The sequence below is a fragment of the Otolemur garnettii genome, unplaced genomic scaffold (genome assembly GCF_000181295.1).
Source record: "Otolemur garnettii isolate 467f Iridium unplaced genomic scaffold, OtoGar3 scaffold00001, whole genome shotgun sequence".
NCBI classification, from domain to species: Eukaryota; Metazoa; Chordata; class Mammalia; order Primates; family Galagidae; genus Otolemur; species Otolemur garnettii.
Genome location: NW_003852396.1, coordinates 32,732,050 through 32,757,842, shown reverse-complemented (window position 1 = coordinate 32,757,842; position 25,793 = coordinate 32,732,050). Strand labels below are relative to the sequence as shown.

The 25,793-nt window shown below is 35.3% G+C and overlaps 3 protein-coding genes across 3 annotated transcripts; 1 reads left to right on the top strand and 2 right to left on the bottom strand.

Moving 5' to 3' along the window:
- Nucleotides 1–10,827: 10,827 nt before the first annotated feature.
- Nucleotides 10,828–11,763, top strand: LOC100961672 (olfactory receptor 51V1-like). Its single transcript, XM_003780975.1, has one exon. The coding sequence runs from the start codon at nt 10,828–10,830 to the stop codon at nt 11,761–11,763; it is 936 nt and encodes a 311-aa protein (XP_003781023.1).
- A 5,423-nt stretch (nt 11,764–17,186) lies between these two features.
- Nucleotides 17,187–18,147, bottom strand: LOC100961356 (olfactory receptor 52Z1-like). The gene is given in 2 exon segments (XM_012806616.1): nt 17,187–17,678; nt 17,680–18,147. Coding segments are annotated over 2 exon segments (960 nt in total).
- Nucleotides 18,148–24,351: 6,204 nt separating this feature from the next.
- Nucleotides 24,352–25,302, bottom strand: LOC100949923 (olfactory receptor 52A1-like). The gene has a single exon (XM_003781430.1). The coding sequence runs from the start codon at nt 25,300–25,302 to the stop codon at nt 24,352–24,354; it is 951 nt and encodes a 316-aa protein (XP_003781478.1).
- Between the last annotated feature and the right edge of the window lie 491 nt (nt 25,303–25,793).

Genomic DNA, 25,793 nt, shown 5'->3' with positions numbered 1-25,793 from the left:
TGTATTCCCATACATCTCAGAGGGACACACAAAGGAACTGATCTCACAAACTAGCTTAGATAGCAACTCAAATGGTATGGTTATTACTGTCCACTGTCCAAATGTCTATCTCATTTTTAATAATTCAGCCCTGATATGAGAATAAAATATCCCAATATTTTTACTACTGAAAAGAACCTTGATGAACTCTCTAAATGATGAGAAAGACTTGAGCATAAGGAATATGCAATTTTTTTTATTAAACCATATCTGTTTAGAATTATGGAGTACAGTGTGGTGATTTGATATACACTGTGAAATCCTTACATCAAGCTGATTAACATAACCATCACTTCACTTATTTGTTATTATAAGATATTTACGCTCTGCTCTTAATACATGTGAAATGTACCATTGCATTGTGCATAGTAGGTGAGGTCCCACCAAATACTCTACATTCTCTAACCTTTCCCTCTCCCGTCTCCCTTCTCTTTTCTTTACTTTCTTGACTATAATTGTGTTTTATCATTTGTATGAATGTGTAGGTGATCATATATTGGTTTCATAATAGTATTGAGTACATTGGCTACTTTTTTCCCATTCTTGAGATACTCTACTAAAAAAAAATGTGTTTCAGTCCGTACATGTAACAATCTTAAACATTGTTATTGCTATTAAATTTTCAGCCTTTTTGATTTTGAGAAGGCAAAATGTGGAAACCAATAAGCACATGCATATGTAAAAAATTAAAAATAAAAAAAACTCATCCTGAAAAAAAAAAAACCTCATTTTACAACAAAGACATTTGCAACAGAATGCTTATTGCTGCACAATTCATAATTGCCAAGTCATAAAAGGAGCCCAAATGTCTAAAATATATTTATTATGAAAAAAGAATATCCAAAGGAGAAAGCTCTATATTATAAGGACTTTGGGGAAATGCAGACTGTCCTTCCTTAATTATTTACCATAGTACTGTGGGCATTTTCATGTGCTAAGTTTGCTTGAGAGTGGAGAAAATATATCACCCTAGAGTTGTACAAATAACTATGACTAATAGTTTACACAGAAACATGAACAGAGTTTATTCCTGCAGGTCAGAATGAAAAACTCTTAGAACTTAAATAGTGTTTGGTACAATAATCAAAGGAGTATTTCCTGGGGGAAATTAACACTAGAATAAATAGTATGCAGCCCATTCTAATAAGATTTGAATCGAAGATAAGAAATGCTCAATCTGCTCCCATTTAACATAAATTTCTTTTAAAACATATTGCAAAAATGTGTATAGGGATGGAAATTTATTTAATAGTAATAAGTGGAAATTCCACAGTTTCTAGTATACAATCAAAATTAGTATACAAAGAAGCAGTAAACATGACAATGAGGAAAAAAATCTATCAGTTGAACTCAACAGAATTAGCACTACTTTTAGAAATAGCAAAAAAAAAAAAAAGATTAAAACAGTAATTGTAATTATAATAGTATTTTATATGCTGAAGTATTTGAGTAAAGGCCTGGAAGATACAAAAAGACCTAGTTCATACTACTAGCATTGGAAAACCAAAATGTCTTAGATAAAATATGTATTATGTAAATAAGATTAAAAATAGATTAGACATTGAAGATCAGTGAAGTTGGAGATGTGAAAATAAAAATGAACTGAATTAAATACAGACATAAAAATGATAAAATGAGCAAATTGAAGACATAATATGCAGAATAATGGTAATAAAAAATCTTGGAGCAAGCATACACAGACCACAAAAAATAGAAAGCAGTTAATCATTGAAAATGTTTGTTTTGAGGATATCAACAATGTTTATACACATTATGCAAGATTGGTTATCAATAAGGTAAAATATACCCATTTTCAATATCCAAAGTTAGATAGATAACATCCCTACAGATTAGACTCCTATTTTTTCCTTTTCTTTTCTTCTTAAATGATAGCTGTGGATATTATTGCAGTCATGGAGCACAATGTGCTGGTTTTATATACAATTGGAAATATTATCATCAAACTGATTAACATAGCCTTCATGGCATTTTCTTAGTTATTGTGTTAAGACATTTATATTCTACATTTAATAAGTTTCACATGTACCCTTGTAAGATGCATCCTAGGAGTGGTCCTACAAAGTACCATCCCTCCACCCATCCACCTCCTCCCCTCCCTTCCCTTTCCCATATTCATAGAGTTATAGCTTTCATATAAATGCTATAAATTAGTTTCATAGTAGGGTTGAGTACATTGAATACTTTTTCTTCCATTCTTGAGATACTTTGCTAAGAAGAATAAGTTCTAGCTCCATCTATGTAAACATGAAAGAGGTAAAGTCTGCACCTTTCTTTGAGGCTGCATAATATTCCATGGTGTACATATACCACAATTTATTGATCCATTCGTGGGTCGATGGGCACTTGGGCTTCTTTCATGACTTAACAATCATAAATTGGGCTACAATAAACATTCTGGTACAAATATCTTTGTTATAGTGTGATTTTTGGTCTTCTGGATATAAGCTCAGTAGAGGAATTGTAAGATCGAATAGCAGGTCTATTTTTAGTTCTCTAAGTGTTCTCCAAACATCTTTCCAACGGAATGTATTAGTTTGCATATTCCTACCAGCAGTGCAGAAGTGTTTCCTTTTCTCCACATCCACGCCAGCATCTCTGGTTTTGGGATTTTGTGACATGGGCTAATCTTACTGGAGTTAGTTGATACCTCAAAGTAGTTTTGATTATGTCTGTCTGTAGGCTATGCACCTGTCTTCTTTAGTGGAGTTTCTCTTTAAGTCCCTTGACCACCCCGAGAAGGGATCACTTGTTCTTTTCTTATAATATGCTTGAGTTCTCCGTGGAATCTGGTTATTAAACCTTTGCCAGAGACATAACCTGCAAATATCTTCTCCCATTCTGAGGGCTGCCTGCTTGTTTGACTTACTGTATTCTTGGCTGTGCAGAACCGTTTTATTTTGATCAGGTCCCAGTAGTGGGTTTTTGATGCTGCTTCAATTGCCCACAGGGTCCTCCTCATAAAATATTCTCCCAGGCCGATTTCTTCAAGCGTTTTCCTTGGACTTTCTTCTAGTATTTTTATAGTTTCATGTCTTAAATTTACATCTTTGATCCAATGAGAGTCTATCTTAGTTAATGGTGAGAGGTGTGGGTCCAATTTCAGTCTTCTACAGGTCATCAGCCAGTTCGCCCTGCACCATTTGTTAAATAGGGAATCTTTTCCCCATACAATGTTTTTAATTGGCTTGTCAAAGATCAAATAATGGTAAGTAGCTGGGTTCATCTCTTTCTTTGTTCTCTATTATGTTCTATACATCTACTTCCCTGTTTTTGTGCCAGTACCATGCTGTTTTGATCACTATCGATTTATAGTATAGTCTGAGATCTGTTAACATGATTCTTCCTGATTTGTTTTTATTTCTGTGTAATGTCTTGGCTACTCATGTTTTTTTTCTGATTCCATATAAAACGAAGTATTATTTTTTCAAGATCTTTAAAATATGATGGTGGAGTTTTAATAGGGATTAGATTAAAATTGTACATTGCTTTGGGTAGTATGAACGTTTTAACAATGTTGATTCTTCCCAGCCATGAGCATGGTATGTTTTTCCATTTGTTAACATCTTCAGCTATTTCTTTTCTTAGAGTTTCATAGTTCTCTTTATAGAGATCTTTCACATCCTTTGTTAGGTAAACTCCCAAATATTTCATCTTCTTTGGCACTACTATGAAGAGAACAGAGTCCTTGACTATTTTTTTCAGCTTGAGAATTATTAGTATATATAAAGTCTACGGATTCATGAGTGTTGATTTTGTAATCTGAGACACTGCTGTATTCCTTGATCACTTCTAAGAGTTTTGTAGTAGAATCCCTGGTGTTTTTTTAGATATATAATCACTCATATGAAGAGTGAAAATTTGATCTCTTCTAACCCTATATGGACACCTTTCATCACCTTTTCTTCCCTAACTGTGATGGCTAAAACTTTCATTACAATGTTGAAGAGCAATGGAGACAATGGACAAACTTGCCTGGTTCCTGATCTGAGTGGAAATGATTTCAGTTTAACTCCATTCATTCCAATATTGGTTTTGGGTTTGCTGTAGATGGCCTCTATCAGTTTAAGAAATGTCCCTTCTATACCAATGTTCTTAAGTGTTCTGATCATGAAGGGACGGTGGATATTATCAAAATCTTCTGAATCAATACAGAGAATCATATGGCCTTTGTTTTTTAATTAATTTATGTGCTTAATTATATTTATAGATTTACATATGTTGGACCAGCCTTGAGACTCTGGGATAAAACCCACTTAGTCGTGGTGTATAATTTGTTTCACCTGTAGCTGGATTCTGTTTGTTAATATATTGTTGAATATTTTTGCATCAATATGCATTAGTGATATTGGTCTCTAATTTTCTTTTCTTGTTGGGTTTTTTCCTGGTTTGAGGATCAAGGCGATGTTTGCTTCATAAAATGTGTTGCGTAGTATTCCTTCTTTTTTTTATATTTTGGAAAATGTTATGTAATATAGGTACTAGTTCCTCTTTAAAGGTTTGGTAGAATTCTGATGTGAAGCCATCTGGTCCTGGGCTTTTCTTTTTAGGGAGATTTTGTATCGTTGATGCTATTTCAGAACTTGATATAGGCCTGTTCAACATTTCCATTTCCTTCTGGCTAAGTCTTGGAAGGTGACGTGCTTCCAAGTATTGGTCAATTTCCTTCAGATTTTCATTTTTCTGAGAATAAAGTGTCTTGTAATATTGATTAAGTATTTATGAATCTGAGGAGTCTGTTGTTATTTTGTCTTTATCATTTCTGAGAGGTATTTACTCTTTTTTCCCTGGTTAGGTTAGCCAAAGGTTTGTTTATTCATTGGCCTTTTCAAAAACCTAACTTTTTGATTTATTGATCTGTTGTATAATCCTTTTGTTTTCAATTTCATTTAATTCGTCTCTAATTTTGGTTATTTCTTTTCTTCTGTTGGGTTTGGGATTGGAACCTTCTTCCTTTTCCAGTTGCTGAGATGTCCCATTGAGTTGTTAAATTCCTCTCTTTCTGTTCTCTTGAGGAAGGATTGCAGTGCTATAAATTTTCCTCTTAGGACTGCCTTTGCAGTATCCCATAGGGTCTGATAATTTGCATCTTTCTTATCATTTTGTTCCAAAAACTTGGTAATTTCCTTCTTGATCTTGTCTCTGACCCAGCTATAATTCAGCATAAGGTTATTTAGCTTTCAAGTTTTTGTATGAGAATGCAGATTCCTATTGTTACTGAGTTCTACTTGTATTCTGTGATGGTCTGAGAAGATGCAAGGAATAATTTCTATTGTTTTAAATTTGTTTAGGTTAGACTTATGACCTAAGATGTACTTGATTTTGGAGTATGTTCCATGGGTTGTTGAGAAGAATGTGTATTAAGTTTTATTTGAATAAATTGTTCTGTAGATGTCTGTTAAATCCAAATGTTGAATGGTTAAGTTTATATCTAAAATTTCTTTGCTTGTGGTCTCATTGGAGGATCTATCCAACAGTGCCAAAGAAGAATTAAAATCTCTGACTATTATGGAGATGGAGGAAATCAAGTTGCTCATGCCTGTTTGAATCTCTCTTGTAAATTGAGGCACATTCTGGTTGGGTGCATAAACAATAATAATTGAAATTTCATCATGGTGAATATTACCCTTAACAAATGTGAAGTGACCACTTTTATCCTTCCTTACTTTTGTTGGTATAAAGCCGATTGTATCTGCAAATAAAATTGTAACACCTGCTTTTTTACTGCTTTCCATTTGCCTGGAATATAGATGACCATCTCTTCACCTTGAATCTATATTTATCTTTTAAGGTAAGATGAGTGATTCATATGTAGCAAATATCTGGCCTGAGTTTTAATATCCATTCAGTCAAACTTTGCCTCTTTAGAGGACAATTTAAGCCATTCACATTAATTGAGAATATTGATAAGCCTGGTGGAATTTGGGGTCTTTAGTTTTTCAAAAGTCCAGCGGACATTTTTTTGCCACTGTGGAAGCTGGAATTTTATCAAAACTTTCTGAGTGAGTTTACTTTTGTGGTGGAGGATTTTTCTGGTCATTATAGAGGGTAGGTCTGTGAATATCCTGGAAAGCTGGTTTAGTTATGGCAAATTTCTTTAATATGTGAATGTCATTAAAGTATTTAGTTTCTCCTTCATAAATGAAACTCAGTTTAGGTGGATACAGGATCCTTGGTTGAAAGTTATTTTGTTTAAGGAGATTAAAAGTCAATGACCACTCTCTTCTAGCTTGAAAGGTTTCATCAGATAGATCTGCAGTCCTTCTAATATTCTTCTCCTTGTAGGTTATGGTTTTCTAATGTCTGGCTGCTTTCCGAATTTTCTCCATCATGTTAACTTTAGTGAAATCAATTATGACATGTCTGGGTGATATCTTATTTGGGTCGAGTCATACTGGGGTCTTGAACCTGTCTGATATATGAATTTCAGAATCTTTTGGCATGCCTGGAAAGTTCTCTTTCATAATCGCATGAAGAAGAGCCTCTGTGCTTTGCAAAGTGACTTTGTCACTGTCAGGGATTCTTATAAGTTGAATATTTGTTTTCTTCGAATTATCTGAGAGCTCTCTGAGACAATGATACAATTTTGCTCTCCATTTCTCTTCCTTTTTTAGAGTTTAGGAACATTCAGAAGCTTTGTCTTCAATGTCAAAAATCCTTTCTTCTGCCTACTGCATTCTATAACTGAGAGATTCTACTGCATTTCTCAGATTTTTGCGGGCTGTAACTTCTTGTCTCAATGTGTCAAAATCTTTGGTGATTTTGTCTTTGAATTGTTGAATTTTTGAGAAAACTTTTGAAATGCTCCTTGAAATTCTAATTCCAATTTTGCCTCTATTCTATTATTTTTATTTGCAATCCAAATTCTGCATTTGATTTCTGACATCTCAGCCATCTGTTTATGAATGGGATGTTCAGTTGTATCTGCCATATCCTTCTTTGGAGGGATGATCTACTCTAGTTATTCATGTTACTGAAGTTTTTCTGCTGATTCCTCCCCATGATTATTTTATAATGTTTGGCTAGATGAACAGATAAGAAGTTGGCTTGGGGGCTCCTAGAGTAGTGATTAACCAGCCTTTTGCCCAAAAGCTGGGACCGGTTTCTGAACCTTTTGTGCTAGAGCTTTGCCAAGGATCAATACATTGCTATGGCCTGAGAAACTGGGGGCCTGCTTGGTGTGGTGGGGCTAAGTTGCTCTCTCTTGTTTTCAGCTGGTCTCTGTTCTATCCTAGTGAATCAGGTACTCTGGGTTGAAGTCTCAGCTGTGGAGAAATACCAGCAATTAAGTCACCCCACCCCCTACAGGCAACAATTGGAAAAGGAAAATCAAACCTTCCCACAACCACAAACCCAGGGTACCTCTTTGAATAGTGCTCAGGTGATTAGCTCTGTTCAAGATGTCCAAATCAATTGACCCAGTCAGCACTGGTCTCAGGTGGGAGAGTTAAAAAGGTCTCTGGCAACGATATAGCAGGGGTCTGCTGGAAGCTCAAGTATAATTCACTCCAGTGCTGTGTGAGGTCAGAATGACTCACCCAGCAAATAAATTAGTCTGGGAAGGTTGATGCCTCTTCCCCACCTTATAACTCTGTCACACCCTGTTACTGGTAACCCCACAAGGCTGTGATCTGGTTCCCTCCAATGAGCCAATGCTCCAGGGTTTTACACCTCCTGAGTCACAGGGAGATCTATAACTCCTCAGCCAGGCTTCAGTTCTCTGCCACTACCTGGCAGGAGGAGGTGAGGCCTGACAACCTTGGGGCTTAATGGAGGCTGGGGTGGTTCACTCAGTTCCAGCCCTGCCCCTGATTGATATTGCTGGCAGAATAGTACAAGTTAGCAGAAATTGTTCTGTCCTGGATATATTCCCCTGTTTATCAGATGTTATTTGAGTTCAAAGAAACTGTGACTTAGCCCTGGTCTGTGCCACTGCCCAGTCTGGGATGCAGTTTGTGTTGGGGCGGGAGCAGTTAGAGCTCACATGAGTTCAGCTGTAGTCCCTGTGCTGTGCCCAGGATGGTACTGCCTCTGACATACCCTTAACTCATGGGGCCTGGATTTATGTCCCAGATCTGTTCTGCCCTGACTGCCACTGGATAAGATGCCCAGCTTCCTCTGGTTGCCCAGGGAGACAGGGAGTGTCTGTCCAGAATATCTCCAGGACTATGAGCCCTATTGTTCATCCTGTTGCAGCTGCTGCTCTGTACCTCAGGGCACTGCCACTCCTGTATGATTTCCTCTCATCTAACCATCTTTTCCTTATTCCCATGCCGCAAAATCAGCACAGACTAGCAACAGCCCTTGCCCTGTCCTATAGCATGGCTATGATTGAGAATAATATGTTACACATGTTCAAATAGCTAAAAGCTAGATAGTGAATGTTCCCAACAAAAAGATATAGTACATGTTTGAGAAGATAGATATGCTAATTACTCAGATCTGATCCCAAAGACATTATATAACTCTACCCAAAATATATTTACAAATATTATGCCAATTTAAAGGTCAACTCCACAAAAATGCCCATTTGGCAAGGCCGGAATCTGCTTTCTAAACATGTGTGGAATTAGTATATTCACAGAAGTTCTTTCTTGGATGGGATTCTCAGAAACCAAACAGATATATTTCCAATAAAACACATAAAAAGAACAGAGGAAAAAGAGACAGGAGCACTCCTTTGATCCTTGAATTGACCCCCAGTATGTTAATATCTCTCTTTCTCTCTCACACGCACACACACCAGGACTTCCAAAAATGAATGTTTTATATTCAGAGCCTTAGTTTATCTCCATGATCCCATCCACTTTCCAGAGCTTGCCCCCCCTTTAGTGCTATTCTTTGTGGCAGAGACTTAACTTGGGAGCTACTTCCTATTGCCTTCCATTATCTCTTCTCTCCACAATCCTGCATCTGTTCTTGCCTCCAGATCACATCCTCAATTACTCTCCTTTCCCTGTGAGGGATGTACAGCATGATATGCATATGAACACAGTGTTGTGAGACACTATCAGTCCATAGTACTACTATAGCTTTTATTTATGTCTATATTTGATATCTCATTTTCACTGGTGTAGAACAGTTTGCAAGAATTCTATGTCAAGAATGGTACAATGTGTCAACAAGGCTGCTGAGTAAAGAGCTGCAGGGACAGCATGAGGCACAGAGCCTTTCTGTCTTGTCCTTCAGAAGGGATCATCTTTGACAGTCTGTCATTTCTGGGTTCTTCAGGACTTGTAAGGCACCATGTCTTACAAACACTATAATATGGATGAAGAATGAAGATATTCACCACAATAAACTGAAATTGGAGTTTAGAAAACAAATATGACTAGGTAAACAGTACACAAGGTCTTTCAGTTTAATCCTTAAAAAAGGAAAAAAATATAAAGGCCACATTTATTTCCTCTTGCACTATGGACTGTCCAACTTTTAGGCCATAAGTGCCCACTTATTTCTCTACGCCTTGTTGCTAAAATTCATTGAATTAGGCACTGACATTAATTTTGACTAAATCCTTATCAAGAATAAATAGCACACTTTAAAGATAATTCATCTCAATGTCATTTTTCCTCTCATCTTGATTAGATTTATTAATTCCCCTTTCCTAGACTTGTACTTGGACATTCAGTTGTACACTGAACATAATGCCTAGAATCTCATATAATTTAAATGTTTTATTTGTATTTTTAAAGATAGTGTTCTTCCTTTTTCCTCAAACATCAAACTACTCCTTCATAGAAATGGATTGTAGCAACCAAATGTACAAATTAGTTTGGTATCGCTTTATAGAGCTTCATTTGTATTCTGAAACATTACAATTATTCCTATACCCTCTAATAATTCATAGGCTCTCTTCACCAAAGAAACCCAGTTCATGTGTCCCTGTCTATATAACATGGACTCATGGATCTACAAGAGGCAGCATCCACATTGACTATGATTATGACTCTTTGGTTCACATGAAAAGTAAATGATTTTATTTTAGCTATAAGTAGTGAACGAAGTCATAGATAAAATAAATACATTAAACCATTTGTTTTGTGATCCTCAGTTTAAAATTCATGGCAATTATTTTGAAATGAAATACATGCAAGACAATATGATGAAGATTCAGAAAAAAAATAAACCTTTAAATAATGAGGAGGTCCATGGGAGAAAAAGGACAAAAGAAAGTACGATTTGAATTGATATATAATTTGTAGATGAGCTAAACAATGTGAACTGTGTAAACAAGTTCTGAATCCACTTACAGAGCTTGTCTTCTCTTGGCACATTTTTATGCTCTGCAAAGTACAGGCTTTAAGTAGTCCATTCCTTTGGGATTATTGTAACTTTCTGACAGTGAAAAAAATGTCTGTAGGATCCCAGAAAAAAATAACTTAATGTCACATTGTTCCAAGAGAAATGACATCCATGCAAGCAGTATTCTTCTGAGATCATACATCATCTGCCTTTAGGGATGAACAAGGACTCCCAGAAGTCCAATCTTAAATCTAATCCCTTATGGCCACTAACATTATTCTTTCTGCATAAAACTCTAGTCTTCTGTCATCTTTTCTCACTAGCACTGAAAATTCCGTGTCTAGAGAAAGGATTTTTTACCTAAAAAAGATAAAGGATCAGGTCTCTATTGTGCTGAGTTTATGAGTTTACTTAGAGAAATTGTATTGCATTTTTTCCTGAAAGCAGATAAACATTACTAAAACTTAGAATATCACAATCCTATGTAATTTATACCTTTCTAAAAATAATTCTGATCCCCTGTTAATGTCTGTTAACTCTATCTCAAACCTCAGTAGTTCCAGTTTTCTTCTTACCGGTTTCCCTGGCCTAGAAGCTTACTATCTCTGGCTTTCCATCCCTTTTTCCTCTGTCTATGCTATGGTGTTCCTGGGGAACTGCATGGTGCTCCATGTGATCCGGACTGAGTCAAGCCTGCACCAGCCTATGTTCTATTTTCTGGCCATGTTGGCCCTCACTGACCTGTGCGTGGGGATGTCCACTGTGCACACGGTGCTGGGGATCCTGTGGGGGTTCATTCGAGAGATCCGCCTGAATTCCTGTATTGCCCAATCCTATTTTATTCACGGTCTGTCCTGCATGGAGTCCTCTGTCCTCCTCGCTATGGCTTTTGACCGCTACATTGCCATTTGCATTCCACTGCGCTACACTTCCATTCTAACAAATGACAAGATAGTGAAAATTGGGGTGGCGATCTTGTGTAGAAGTTCTTTACTTATACCTCCAGTCATCATCCGTCTGAAGTTCTTAAGTTATTGTCGTTCTCACGTCCTTTCTCACTCTTTCTGTCTGCACCAAGACTTGATTCGAATTGCCTGCTCAGACATCCGCTTCAACAGCATCTATGCACTGACCCTTGTGATCAGCACTCTGTTGTTGGATGCTGTGCTCATAATCATCTCCTATACCATGATCCTACATGCTGTATTAGCCATTGCATCGTGGGAGGAGAGACTCAAGTCCTTGCAGACCTGTGTAAGTCACATCTGTGCTGTTTTGGTTTTCTACATCCCAATCATTGGTCTGACCATGGTGCATCGTTTTGGAAAACACCTCTCACCACTGGTTCATGTCCTCATGGGCAACATCTATATCCTTTTCCCACCTTTGATGAACCCTATTATTTATAGTATCAAGACTCATCAGATACGAAGAAGAATCCAAAAATTGTTCTTGAAATGATGCTGTCTTGAGAACAAATGTGACTGTATTTAAAAGTCAACATGTGGAGTAAAAATGGCAAGATTCAAAAGGTATTAAAAATTGCTTTAATAACTTCTGTTTTTATGTTATGCATGTTATATATACTTCCTCTTCATTTTCCCATAATCATTCCTAGTTAGTGAAATTGACTCATGTAACATTGTGATCTACTTTATGAATAAGAAAATGCATATGAAGTGGGCCAGGAATCATACTAGTGTATGAGTCAGTTTAGCTAGCAGAATTCATACATTTTTGTAGTCAGTTGAGATAGGGTATTTTTAGATACACCCCTTGTGGTAAAGGTAAATATTATTGACCAAACTCCAAATGTTTACTAAAATATCATCCATTGTTGTAGCCCCTTCATTACTCTAGCAAATACAAATATTTACTGATTATCCATGGCTAGTGCTATCTGATTTAGTCAGAGGGCTATATATTTTAGTAAATATCACAGGAAGATTGGACTATTTGTTCCAGAGTAGAAAGAAATACCTGTTTGTGATTATTTTGTTTATCTCAATATTAATGCCAATAGCCACTACTCTTTGAAAACTATTTGAATCATATTAAAATGATTGAGTCCACATTTTCATCTTATTTAATTTAAATAACTTGTCTCAGTTAAAAACAGAGCCTAGATTGTTGTGATGACAAAGTAATATTAATGTGTTTATAATTTCACGCTCCACTTTTATTATGTTCCAGACAATATTATAAGTACCTCTTTATGTGTCTTGAATTTAAAGAAAATGGGTAAAGGTAAAATGAATTCTGTAAAGTTTTGTAATAGAAGCAAGTAGAGATGAGATTTGATGGTAGTGTCATTCCGGAGATTGCCCTCTTAGCTGTAAACTACGATTGTGTTCTAATGCCTGATACATGTATTTCATGCTTGATTATGTAAAAATGATGGCACTCAATAAATTATTTTAAGTCTCATGATTTTCCTTTCTAAGGTTTTTGCTATGTTCTTATGTACTTACTCCCTGTGTTATTATAAGTTTTAAAATCTGCTAACATTTATAGCAGTTCATTTCCTAAAATAAATTTCCTATAATTTCTTCAGGAAATAATTAAATTTAAGTAACAGGATACGTAGATATCTGGAAAAGTTTCAGTGCATGTTTTATTGAGATTCCTAAGCAAGAAAGTGAGATTATTTTAGAGTCATTTGTCCTAAAAGAACCCAGATGTAGTCCCAGGACTCATTAACTGTTCTTGTTACAGTACGGCACTTATTTTTTCTTAGACTGCGGATATGTCTGAGACTGGCATTTTCTTTTGCAATGAAAAACGTGATACACATGTAGATTCACATTGTTTGAGACCTGACTGATTCTCCTCTTCTATCAGTGGCTTTCACAACCCTCACTCCTGTATCTATGGGTCATTTTGCCCTCTACCATGTAATTCAATTACTTTAAGGATATACAGATAGATCTTGAACTAAGCTTTTAAGAAGTATTGCCTTTCTAGCTACTAGTCCTTTTTCTTTAAATTGAATCTCTCACTTTCATTTTATTTTGAACTCCATGTATGTTTTCTTGTTTGTTTGCTTTTTTAATCTTCTCTCAATTTTAACTAAAGTACTCTTCGTTCCCTCTTTCGATTTACTATCTTATCTGTGAATCAGCTGATTTTCAGCTTTGGTTACCAATCTAATGGATCGCTGAAGAATCACCTTTTGATTTCCCAAATGCAGAGTTAACACCCAGAGAGAGCTGATAGTTGTAGTGTTTGGCAGTGACTCAGGCTTTATCTGTCTAATTGGATATTTAAGGATAGTGATACCAGGTATCAATAAGATTCTGGTCTTGGAATTATGATGCAGTGATATTGGAGATTCTGAATCTGCTGACACAGGTTCCTGGAGAAAAGGAATGATTTTATAACTTTTCTATCAATATGTAGGTTAATATTGCAACATCCATGGAAAGCTACCCCTTAAACTGATACATGATGCCCAGTGGCCTGTGATTGTGAAGTGATTTTTTGCTGTTGATGTGTGTCTCTGATCTCCTGGGTAGAAGTTAAATTTCTGACCTATTGTGTGAGGGAGTAATTGGACCTCATAAATTTTATTTCCACAGGAAGACATCACCTACAATTTGAAAGATGGAAACTTTCCAAAGCAATGATCAGAGGGAAAGCTCTTAGTATTATTTTGTAGTCAAAAAGAGACAGCTATAGGGAGTCACCTGTGGCTCAGTGAGTAAGGCGCCGGCCCCATATACCGAGGGTGGCGGGTTCAAACCCAGCCCTGGCCAAACTGCAACAAAAAATAGCTGGGCGTTGTGGCGGGCGCCTGTAGTCCCAGCTACTTGGGAGGCTGAGGCAGAAGAATCGCCTAAGCCCAGGAGTTGGAGGTTGCTGGAGCGACTCCGCTGCACTCTACTGAGGGCGAAAAAGTGAGACTCTGTCTCTACAAAAAAAAAAAAAAGAGACAGCTATAAACAATTATTACTACATATGGGGAGAATATTTGTTTGTGAAAAATACTGCAGGTAGTTTTCTTATCTTGTCATGACATAGTTTCGATTTTTTATTAAAAAATGCTATTTTTATATCTTGATTTGTGATATTCTCTTTTACAATTTTCTGAGAAAATTTTGCATAGAAATGTTATTGTTTTCTTCCTAAATATTTGGTTGTATTCCCCTATTAACTCCATCTGGTTCTGCAAATTTCTTATTGGAAAGTTTGTAATTATAGTTTCTCTAGTACATATGCTTAGATTTGCAATTTCTTATGTAAAAATCCTTTGCAGTTTTTGTGTGCAATTTTCCTATTTTACCACAGTTTTAGTACATATTGGTATAAGTTGGATTATAATATTTTGTATTTATGTATTTGTTCAGTGGTGTATTTATTTTTTCCTCAAAAATTTAAGTTTGTTAATGATTTGATCTTCTTAAAGAATGATTTCATTATTCTAAATTGCAAGTAGATATGCCTAACATGCAATAAGTAAAGAATGATATTGTCTATATGAACATGTACCTACATATCCCTAAAACAGAACATTGAAACACAGAAACAAACCCAGGGTGACATGTAGAACCAAATGAATCTGCAATAATACAAAAATTAGAAAATCATGTAAAATTTAGATTACTCTTTCTCATTACCCCCTTCGAGGATGAAACCTATATTGTTTCTATCATAATTTTTAAAGATTTTATGTACATGTTGCTCTATTTTTCTATAATGTATTTGGGTTATCATGGAATACATTAAGTCTTGATGTCATATAGTTAATGCTATAACTGTACCTCACAACTGAAATGTTTCAAGTGTGTAAGAGTTTTATACGAAAAATAGAATATCTTCCCAGAATTCAATTTATAGTTAATAAGAAATATGGTAATATTTAAACAATTAAGTCATTCACAACTGTTTCCTATTATTGTGTAATTGTTCACTCTTAACAATGAATTGATAATAATTATTCTCGAACAGTCATTATGCCATTCTCTTGCAATCCTCTTAAATAATACGCTAAAATATCCTCCATTTCAGGGACTGAAAAAACAGAATGAAGTATTAAAAATGTAATTTCAGGGGACAACAAAAGCACCCAAAATAATGCCTGAATAATTTCTTAAGTATCTGGTTATTAAGTGAGCATTTATATAATGTAATAAGAATTTGGATCTAATATTATCTGTGATAGATAGAAAACAACATAAATAACTATAGAAAAATTCAAATAATATAAATGAATGTTAATGCTGTGTATCACATCATGAACAGAAAAGAACATATATTATTTATTTTAAATTTGTTATTATTTAAAATGTTATATTCACATAATATTAGTAGAATTATAAATATTCTTTCTTAATTTACAGCAAATATGATGTGTGTATGTTTCCATATATAAATGTGGGTGTGAGCATCCATATAATGAGATCACATGATATGTGCGATTCTGCAACCTATAAGTTCTCAACAAAGTATTCTTCATATAAGCACTTAGTTGTAAAGTGTTGTAATAATTGCACTGTATTTTATTTTTATGATGTTATATAATACATTCATCCTGAACATATATATTATTTTATTTTTTCACCATGAACAAATGCTTTGAGCATATATACTCACTTTTGAGAGTTTGCATGCATACTTGTACTAGTGAACACGCAGAGTCCATTTATTAGGTAATTATAAACCTTTTGGGGGGGGTGCAATGTGCTGTTTTTTTCTTTTTTTTTTTAATTTGAAATGGTTTCATCAAACTGCTTAGCATAGCCTTCACGGCATTTTCTTAGTTATCGTGCTAAGACATTTATATTCTACGCCTAGTAAATTTCCCGTGTATCCTTGTAAGATGCACCATATAAATTTTTATTTTATTATGTTTTCTGACAAAAAATTGCTATTTTTATTTCCTGATAAGTATCCTTCATTGTTGCCAGAAACACCAATATTGTTGCCCCTATGTTGACAAAACTATAGTGCACATTACAATCAGACAATGACTAAAAGATTAATTACTACATTTATACATATTTAGGGAATAAATAAGAATTTTTGGTCCATTTCAACAGTTTTGACTAATGTGTATGCTAATAATTTTGAAATCTATATCTGGTAAAAAAAAAATTTCCACATGAAGAAATAAACAAAAATGATTTAATGTCCCCAAGATTATCTAAAGTCTTTATGTAGCATAATGTCTGACAATACATGCAGGAAAAAAGAAAGAAAGATTCTTCCTTTCTCTGTCCTACAAGTTCAGTTTTGGGGGCATGCAGGCTGATCATACAAATGGCTAAAATAACAGCGAATAACAACATTCTTTTATATTCTTTTTATGCTAGGTCTCTTTTTAGAAGGGACATACTAATTATCTCATTTTACTCATTAAACAACCATTAAGTATATAGTATTTTATGCCCAGTATAAACATAAGCATACATAAACCTAGAAAGAGTAAACAGTTTTGATGAGCCAGTTATTTGGAATTCAAAACTTGAACGCGGGTCAAATTCTCAATTGCTGGATTGCCATGCTAAATGTGTGGGTACTATTTTCTCTGAAGTGCAAGTGGTAAGTAAATAGGATAAACAGCATTTCGTTGATTTGGGATTTTGTTTTTCATTTCCTTAGGGTGTGATGATGGGTTTTATCTTCTGTTCTCCTATTATCCCATATGAATATAAAATTGCAATCTATTGAATTATGATGTTTACACCTGTGAAGCTATTAAAAAGAAAATAAAGAGTCTTTGGTCTAATATTGTTTTGAATGAAAGCAATATAAAGAGTAAAAATTTAATATTGTCTCATTTACTCAAAACTTTCCACTATTGTCATTCCTGGAACATTAGGTTCTCTTTAGTTGTGGAGTTACTTAAAAAAATAAATAGCTAAGCTGTTTAGTCGACATAAATATCAACAAAGTGTCTTGCTCAAGGGAAAGAGTTGTTTAACTCTCTCCTGAATTTGTTTGGTCTTAACTCCATAAATGATGGGGTTGAGAGTGGGTGGTACCACCACATAAAGATTAGCAAGGAGAATATGTATATGGAGTGGTATTCTGTGACCTCCAAATCCGTGAGCAAAGAAAGAAAAGAAAGCTGGTGTATAGAATAGGAGAATGACACACATATGGGAGCCACAGGTTCCCAGAGCCTTGATTCGGGTATCTCGGGAAGGAATTCTAAACACAGCACAAAGTATGAGGACGTAAGAGATGATGATAAGCACCACATCCAGGCATGTGGAAAAGAGGGCCACAATCACTCCATAGTAGATGTTGACTTTAATGCTGTCACAGGCTAGCTTGGCAATGCCCATATGTTCACAATATGAATGACGAATAATGTTCTTCCCACAATAAGTAAGCCGATAAACCAGAAAAACCAAGGGGAAGCAGATAAAAAAAACTCCTGGTCACAGATGCAACACCCATCTTTCCAATGACTGAGGGGGTGAGAATGGCAGTGTATCTTAGTGGATAACAGATGGCCATGTAATGGTCAAAAGCCATGGCCAGCAGTATGGCAGACTCTGCCACAAAGATGAAGTGTAGGAAAAACATCTGAGATACACAGCTACCAAAAGAAATGCCCCCAGCTTGAAACCAGAAGATTGCTAGCATCTTTGGTGTGGTGACTGTAGAGAGGAAGAGGTCTGCTATGGCCAACATGGAGACAAAAAGGTACATGGGTTCATGAAGACCTGGTTCAGTGAAGATCAGAAATAATAAGAGGACATTGCCTACAACAGCTGTTATGTACATGGAGCAGATAGGGATGGAGATCCATACATGAGCATCTTCCATCCATGTGAACCCAATCATGGTATACCAGAGGTCTCTGAGGAGGTTGGTGTGATTTGAAGAGGTTGTCATCTTTCACTCTCTCCTCAAACTGGATCCTGAAATAGAAAAAGGATGGATGGATGGAAGGAAGGAAGGAAGGAAGGAAGGAAGGAAGGAAGGAAGAAAAAGCAGGCAAGGCTGTGAAAAGGAAAGGAAAGGAGAAAAGAAAGAAAGCCAAGGCAAAGAAAAATTTAAAAGAAGAAAAGAAGAGAAAGAGGAGGGAAAGGGAGGGAGGGGAAGGGAAGGGGTAAGGCAAGGAAAAAAGAAAGAAAGTGAGTGAGTGAGAAAGAAAGAGAGAGAGAGAGACAGAGAGATTGATTGGCATTATAAGAAAGTAATTGATTTTCAAGATATAATCATAAACTTTACTTATTTTATAATGTGGTCTAAGCACTATGGTCAATACTTTATACTTCTTGACTTAATGTGAAATCTTTGTAGCCTTTTATACATCATTGCATTCTTTGTCTGATCATTTCTGATAAATAATCACATTGTCCCTCTGGTACTTCAGAAACAGTGTTTGGAATACTGCTGTGGTCTTCATGGAAGCTCAGGACCATTTAATCAGGAACTATAATTATTCTTGTAATTAATTTAAATTAAGATTTTCATAATAAAGCTGCTTTTGTTAATTCTAGAAATGTGCATAATAATAGCTTTGTTTTAGTTAAAACAGTGCAGTGCAAAGCAAGACTTTCTATGGCATTATTCTAACTCAGGAGAAAGTGTCCACTCAACTTTCACACACATTAGGTTTCTTCTTCCATTCCCTCCAGCCTACCCTGCTTCTTTTTTTCTTTCGTTTCTTCTAGCTTGTGTTTGTGTATTGGTTATTTCGTTTCCTTCTGCATTTCCTTTGCTACTCAAATTGAATACTGTTACTGGACAAAGGAAAAAGGCAGCCTATTGATAGCAGAGCAACAAAATAAATGAGTTGCAAATCCACACAAATTTAAGTGAATTAATAAACATTTCTTTAAGTTCACTCTTTCCACGGTACTATTCAACAGAAGGAATCACATAGAAGCCATAAATAACCTCTATTTCAAATATCTCACATACTTGTGAGGACTCTGATGCAGGGACACAAATACCACCCCTCAAAGCAGACTAGGGTGGGAGGTATTCGACCACATGGGTTTAGCAACACCAAGAAGACACCACTTTTTACAAGGATGATGGAGCAAAGATTCACAGAAATCTTGTCATTAAATACCCTTATCAGGAAACAAAACAAAACAGTAGTCTTAAAATGAGAAACATTGAAAAGAACAAGCAAGACAAGTAAAATGTTCATACTAGGAATGTTAATCACTGTACAGAGAAACTCTTCTGGTATAGTGAGGGCTGAGGGGCATGAGAACTGTAACTAAATAAGTAAGCTGTAACTTGAAGATTCAGAGATTTAAAAGTAAATCAAAGATTTTATGTTTAATTTTATGTAATATAAGATTACTAATTATCAAAAATAGTTACTGTATTTTAATATTTATCAAAATTTTATGAAGAATTCAATATGATCAAAATGTAAGCTTTGTCTTTGCAGAGAACTCTTCACTACTGGACTATGCACTTAGTTTCCACTCTCTTTTTTCTCAATTATACGCAACCACAATTTCTAATTACATATTTTGTATAATTATTTTTCAACAAATCTTAAATTCCATGATGGCTATAACTATATATTCAATATCTAGTACACTATATATATACAGATTATATATATATATATATATATATATAGAGAGAGAGAGAGAGAGAGACACACACACACATTTTATTTAATATGGTTTAAAAAGCAGCAATCTTGATTGAAAAGAAGGAAGACAACTAGCTGGAGTTGCTCTAGGAAATTTTTACATCAGACCAGAACAGAATCAGAACTAATAAACTTAGTGAAAATGGAATAGGGAAGTATACATAAATAAATATATCATACATGGACATATACATAAATAAAAAATAGTGAATCTTGCATAAGTGAATTGAGAATGAAAAAAGGTAATAAATTATTTTAAAAAATACTATTTGGAAAAAAGGGTGATGTCACTATTATCATAAGAAAAATATTAGGAATGGATTTAGAGAAAAAATGCAATCCTTTTGACATGATTAATATATCACATTGACCTATGTCTATGGAAGAACTAAGACAATGTATTTAGCAGGGGACCTTAAATTTGGAGGGTGCCCTGGAGAGAGAATTGGACTAGGTATTAGACTAGGTGTCTCGTCTATAACCTCATTTCTGCCACCAACAAACTGTGAGCTTCCCCATCATATAATTTTCTCTTATGTCCTCTATCTATTAATTTTTCTCTCAAAACTACCAAGGATATTACATGTTAAACATAATTGTGTATTCCCATACATCTCAGAGGGACACACAAAGGAACTGATCTCGCAAACTAGCTTAGATAGCAACTCAAATGGTATGGTTATTACTGTCCACCATCCAAATGTCCATCTTACTTTTAGTAATTCAACCCTGATATAAGAATCAAAGATCCCAATATTTTTACTACATTTCATATATTTTTACTTTCTCCCTAACAACCACTACTTTTCTCACTCAAAGAAATGCTCAGCTGCCTTTGTGGGATTATATTCCAACCCCTATTAGAAGTAGAATCCTTAAATGATCAGTGAAAACTGATTGAGAAACTTTTCATCCTCTTCTCAGAAATAATCAGAACCTTTTCCAATACGTGGAGTCCAATAGGGCTTGGGGACTTGTAATTTACCAAGAATGAACTATCACTAGAAGCTCCGCTTTGATTTTTTTCCTTCATTCCCCTCATTTATATATCTCTCAAATGCTTTATTTTTTTATTTGTATAATAATCTATTCTATTGATTTCTTTCCCTCTCTCTTTCTGGTCTCAAATGAATATATACACTTTAAAAGAGGTAAAACCAACAAACAAACAACAACAACAACAACAAAAAAGCAAAAGAAACACAAAGGCAACCCAATAAGCAAATAATAGCATAAGAACCTTCCAAAATTCTAGCTCTTGCTATTTTGAGAAACTGAATTCCACACACAGTATACCTAGCCTTATTTTGATCTTTATTTCTATTTTGGATAATGTACAGTAAACTCCATCGACTTTAATTTTTCTAAGGAGACTTTTAACCATCAAGCTGAAAATAAGTACTTATATCCCAGAAACACCTGTGAGAGACAATATCATCTTTCTTCTATGATAGGAAATATTTTTATGACTATGTTTAGGGTGACAAACCCCAGAACTGTTTCCTCTGTTGATTTCCATTTTGAAAATAAACCATATTTATACTTGGGAAAATTCTTCATAATGGAGGTTGGCTCTATCAATAGCCATAAAGTGAACCAATCATTAAGTCAACAGAATGTGGTCTGTCTAGGTAATAAGACATGCTCATCCATTACAAATATCATTTCCCAAGCCTGGACATGTGTTCACCATCAGTCTTGGATCTGCCTGAGTGGTTGCACTGGACAAGTGCTGGAACATAGGTAGGAAAAGGGACAAAAAAAAAAAAAAAAAATCTCACAGTTCCTCCAGGCTGTCTTCTGGCTCTCCTCCCTGAATGCTCTAAGGCACTGGGCACCTGTACCACCCATGTCTGCACTATTCTTGTCTCCTACACACCTGCACTGTTTAGCTTCCTAAATTAGTGCATTGCCAGGTATCCCCAAGCATCCACATAATTTTTGCAAGTTTGTACCTTCTAGTGCCCCCTGCGGTTAATCCCCCAGTGCATGGTACCAAGACCAAGCAGATTTGTGACTAAATGGTAAATGTCTCTTTTTCTCACATCAGAAAATTTCTGTATAGTGTATTATTTAAATTCAAAAATGCAGATACACTTTGGTAGAATGTAGCTCATGAAATCATGATGTGTTAACAATATCAAAATCTTGCTCCCAAAATTTTATTTCTCAATTTAACAATCTTTTGTAGTGTAATATTTGATGTTGTGCTTTTTTTCCTCTTTTTTATTTCTTTACATCTTCTCTTTCTTTTAGAGAATGCCTTTTGGGGAGTGTTTTTGATAAATAGTAGAAAATATTGTTATTATTATTTTTATTGTATGTTCAATGTTATCCAGAATATGCTATTATATTCAAAAGTGTAAAATGATTAGGCTAATTATTGACAGACAAATCCACTGTTGGAACGGGAGGTTGAACGTGCCTCTTTCAGAAACTGATCAAGCTGATATGTTTGATTCTAGAACTGATACAGACAATATCCAAGAGGAACCTGGAGCACCTTTTAGAGCCATGAGGTATGCAGTTCTAATACACACAAACACATACACACACACAAACATACACACCCACACCACTCACACAGGAACAGAAGGCAAGTCAAAGAGCTACCTGTGATCAAACTGAAACAACTTAAGCAAGAAAATAAATGAAGTTATACTGGGTTGTCACATATAATCAGAAGACTAATGTAAATAATAATGTAAATAATAGTCATAATATAAAAGTGATGGGATAAATTAATCAGAGGGGGATAATAAAAATCTCCCAGGTGAAGAATTTGACATGATTTATTAAATCATACATTTATAGCTATTACATATATAAAGAAGAGGAACATAAACTTGTACTCCTTCAATGTGAACTGCATATAGTGACTTCAGAGAGTACCCTATGAAAATAGGTAAAAAAAAAAAAAAAGACTTCCACAGTAAAGAAATATGAAAATGTACTGCCTGAGCCAAGTAATCAAGGTAAACATACACAGTGATAAACTATGTTGATAGCAGATACATTTGATAACAAGGGGATCAAAATACCACTTTAACTCTCATCTTCCTCCCATTCACACATAATCAAACTCTGATTTTACCAAACATGTAAGATAAATTCTAGTACAAGGAAATCATAGAAAATACTTGAATAGTATTCTTCAATAGTGTTAAGGTCATTAGAATAAAGGAAAATATGAGAAATGTTCACAGCCAAGAGGAAGCTAAGGAGATTCAGATGAATGTACTGTTGCATTGGGGACAGAAAGGTAATTCAGAAATAAACTAAGAAAATATTCTTAAAATCTATAAACTATTAATTTATTCCATTATATTCTATTAATAGTCAATTTATTAACTGTAACCAATATGCCACCCTGATGTAGAATGGTAACATGGCAACTCTTTACATGCTGTATACATTTAAGTTATTGTAAATCCAAATCTGGTTTAAAAATTCAGTGTATAAAATGCATTCAATCATCGTTGAACCTAAGAGACTTCCCAGTGCTCTGATCATCATAGGACAAAGACCAGTGTAAGATGTGAATGGTGATGATAATAGTAATGATGACAGTGTTCAAAATTTAATCAGGAAAGTAGAGATGGTTCATTATCATTGCAATTATAAGTTTTAAGACTGATTTATTTGGTGTTAAAGTACTTGATGCACTAACTATTTTTAATTGAAGGATAACACTCAAATTTTGGTGTATGTTTAAGGAAGTATTTATACTGAATGATTGAAGAAAGGTTTTCAGTATTTGAAAGACAAGCTTAGTGATTTTTGTTTTTATGGTATCTATTGACCCATATATTTTGTCAGCACATTAGTATGGTAAGTAGTATACTTCAGCATGTTCATTAAAATAGCACAAATAATTTAGTTTCATATACATTAGAATTATAACACATTAGATTACATTTCTTATGCAATGCCACTGATACTACTTGATATTTTTTGGAACCAACCAATGAGCACACAGTACACGGAGGGAAGTAAAAGTCAGTGGAAATCAATGGGAGGAGAGAAGAAGGGAAAAAACTCTAACTGAAGGGTAAAATGAACACTTTTTGGGTCACAGACACATTTATAACTGGAATGCAAGCATGACAAAAGTGATCCAAGTAACATAAAACATTTGTGCTCCTGTGATAAACAAAACCGAGGCTAAAACATCAACATTTACTCTTCCTTATAAATCATCTCTATTACTAAAAGATGATGAAACCTATAAACAAATGTTTTTTTTAAGTTTTGCCTTGGTGTCAACAATTGGTTAAATAGGACTAGCTCTGTGTGCTTTAATTACATAGCCAAAAGAAAAGATATTATTTAAGAGTCAAATCTTATTGCCTTAAATGCAAAACTAAAACTTCATATTTTAGCACTCAGTGAACTTCAGAAAGCATAGATCCTCATCAAGAACAAGGTTGTTTCAGAGTGACATTGTGTTATTTAAGTAGGATAATGAAAAATCAAGAATCTCCCTTAGGGAAGAATATCTTAGACATTCCATCTCGAATTTGTTTGGTCTTTACTCCATATATGATAGGATTGAGCAAAGGTGGGACAAGTAGGTAAAGGGTGGACAGAAGAATATGAATGTAGGATGGAATGTGGAAACTAAACCTATGTGTAAAGAAAGAGAAGAAACCCAGGACATAAAACTCAAGGAAGACAACAATGTGGGCGATGCAGGTGTTGAAGGCCTTTAGCCTAGCTTCCTTTTGAGGAAGATTAAAGACAGTTATAAAAATTTGAATGTAGGACAAAGTGATGCATATTATGTCTAGTCCAAGTATACTGAAAGCTACAAACAAACCATAGACCTTATTGATACGAACATCTTCTGCTGCCAACTTCACGACGGCCATGTGCTCACAATACGAATGGGAGACCACAGTTGTCTGGTAGAATTTCAGCCGGCATTTGATGAGAATGACACATGGAGCTCCAAGAAGGCCAGCTCTAAGAGTCACCCCAACCCCAATCTTAATAAGAAGTTGGTGGCTAAAAATGGTTGCATGTCTCAGAGGATCACAGATTGCCACGTAGCGGTCCAGAGCCATGGCCATTAAAATGCCTGACTCAATACCCTGGTATGTGTGGATGAACCACATCTGCAAGAGACATGCATCAAAGTATATTTTTTCCAAATGAAACCAGAATATTCCTAGCATTTTAGGTAAGATGGAGGTACTGAGAACAATGTCTGTTGCTCCAAGCATTGCCAGGAAGATGTACATGGGTTCATGGAGGCTGCGCTCAGCTTTGATGACAACCAGGAGCAGGGAATTACCAAACAAAGCAAGGGTATACATGGTACAGAAAGGGATTCCAATCCAGAATTGCACAGATTCCAAGCCAGGGATACCAACAAGTGTCAGCACCAGAGGCCTGAAGACTGTACCATTTTGCTTGAGCATGTTGGCTTAAGGATTCTTGGCTGGTACCTTCTGATTCAGGCTGGCCATGTTTGTTGGTACCTCTCTTCTGTTTTGTATTCTCACCTAGATTTATACAACCAAATAGTGAACGTGATTTCACAGGGAATTTTTCAGGCATATCCAATACTGCTTAATTAACTAAGTAGGTATAGGAATACCTAGATAAATTAGATAGATAGATAGGTTTTTTTTGTTTTTTTTTTTGGCAGTCTCACTCCCTTACCCTGAGTAGATTGTGTGGCATCATAGCTCACAGTAACCTCAAATGCCTGGCCTCAAGATATCCTTTCTCTCAGCCTCCCAAGTAGGTGAGACAACAGGCCCCCTTCACAATGCCCACATAGTGTTTCTATTTTTAGTAGAGACAAGGGGGTCTCACTCTCAATCAGGTTGGTCTCACACTCCTGAGCTCAAATAATTCACACGCTTTGGCTGCTCAGAGTATTAGAATTACTGGTGTGAGTCACGGA

Bases quoted from the DNA above. Each gene is read 5' to 3' on its own strand.
- LOC100961672 (XM_003780975.1), top strand. From the start codon at position 10,828: ATGTCTGTTAACTCTATCTCAAACCTCAGTAGTTCCAGTTTTCTTCTT.
- LOC100949923 (XM_003781430.1), bottom strand. From the start codon at position 25,302: ATGCTCAAGCAAAATGGTACAGTCTTCAGGCCTCTGGTGCTGACACTT.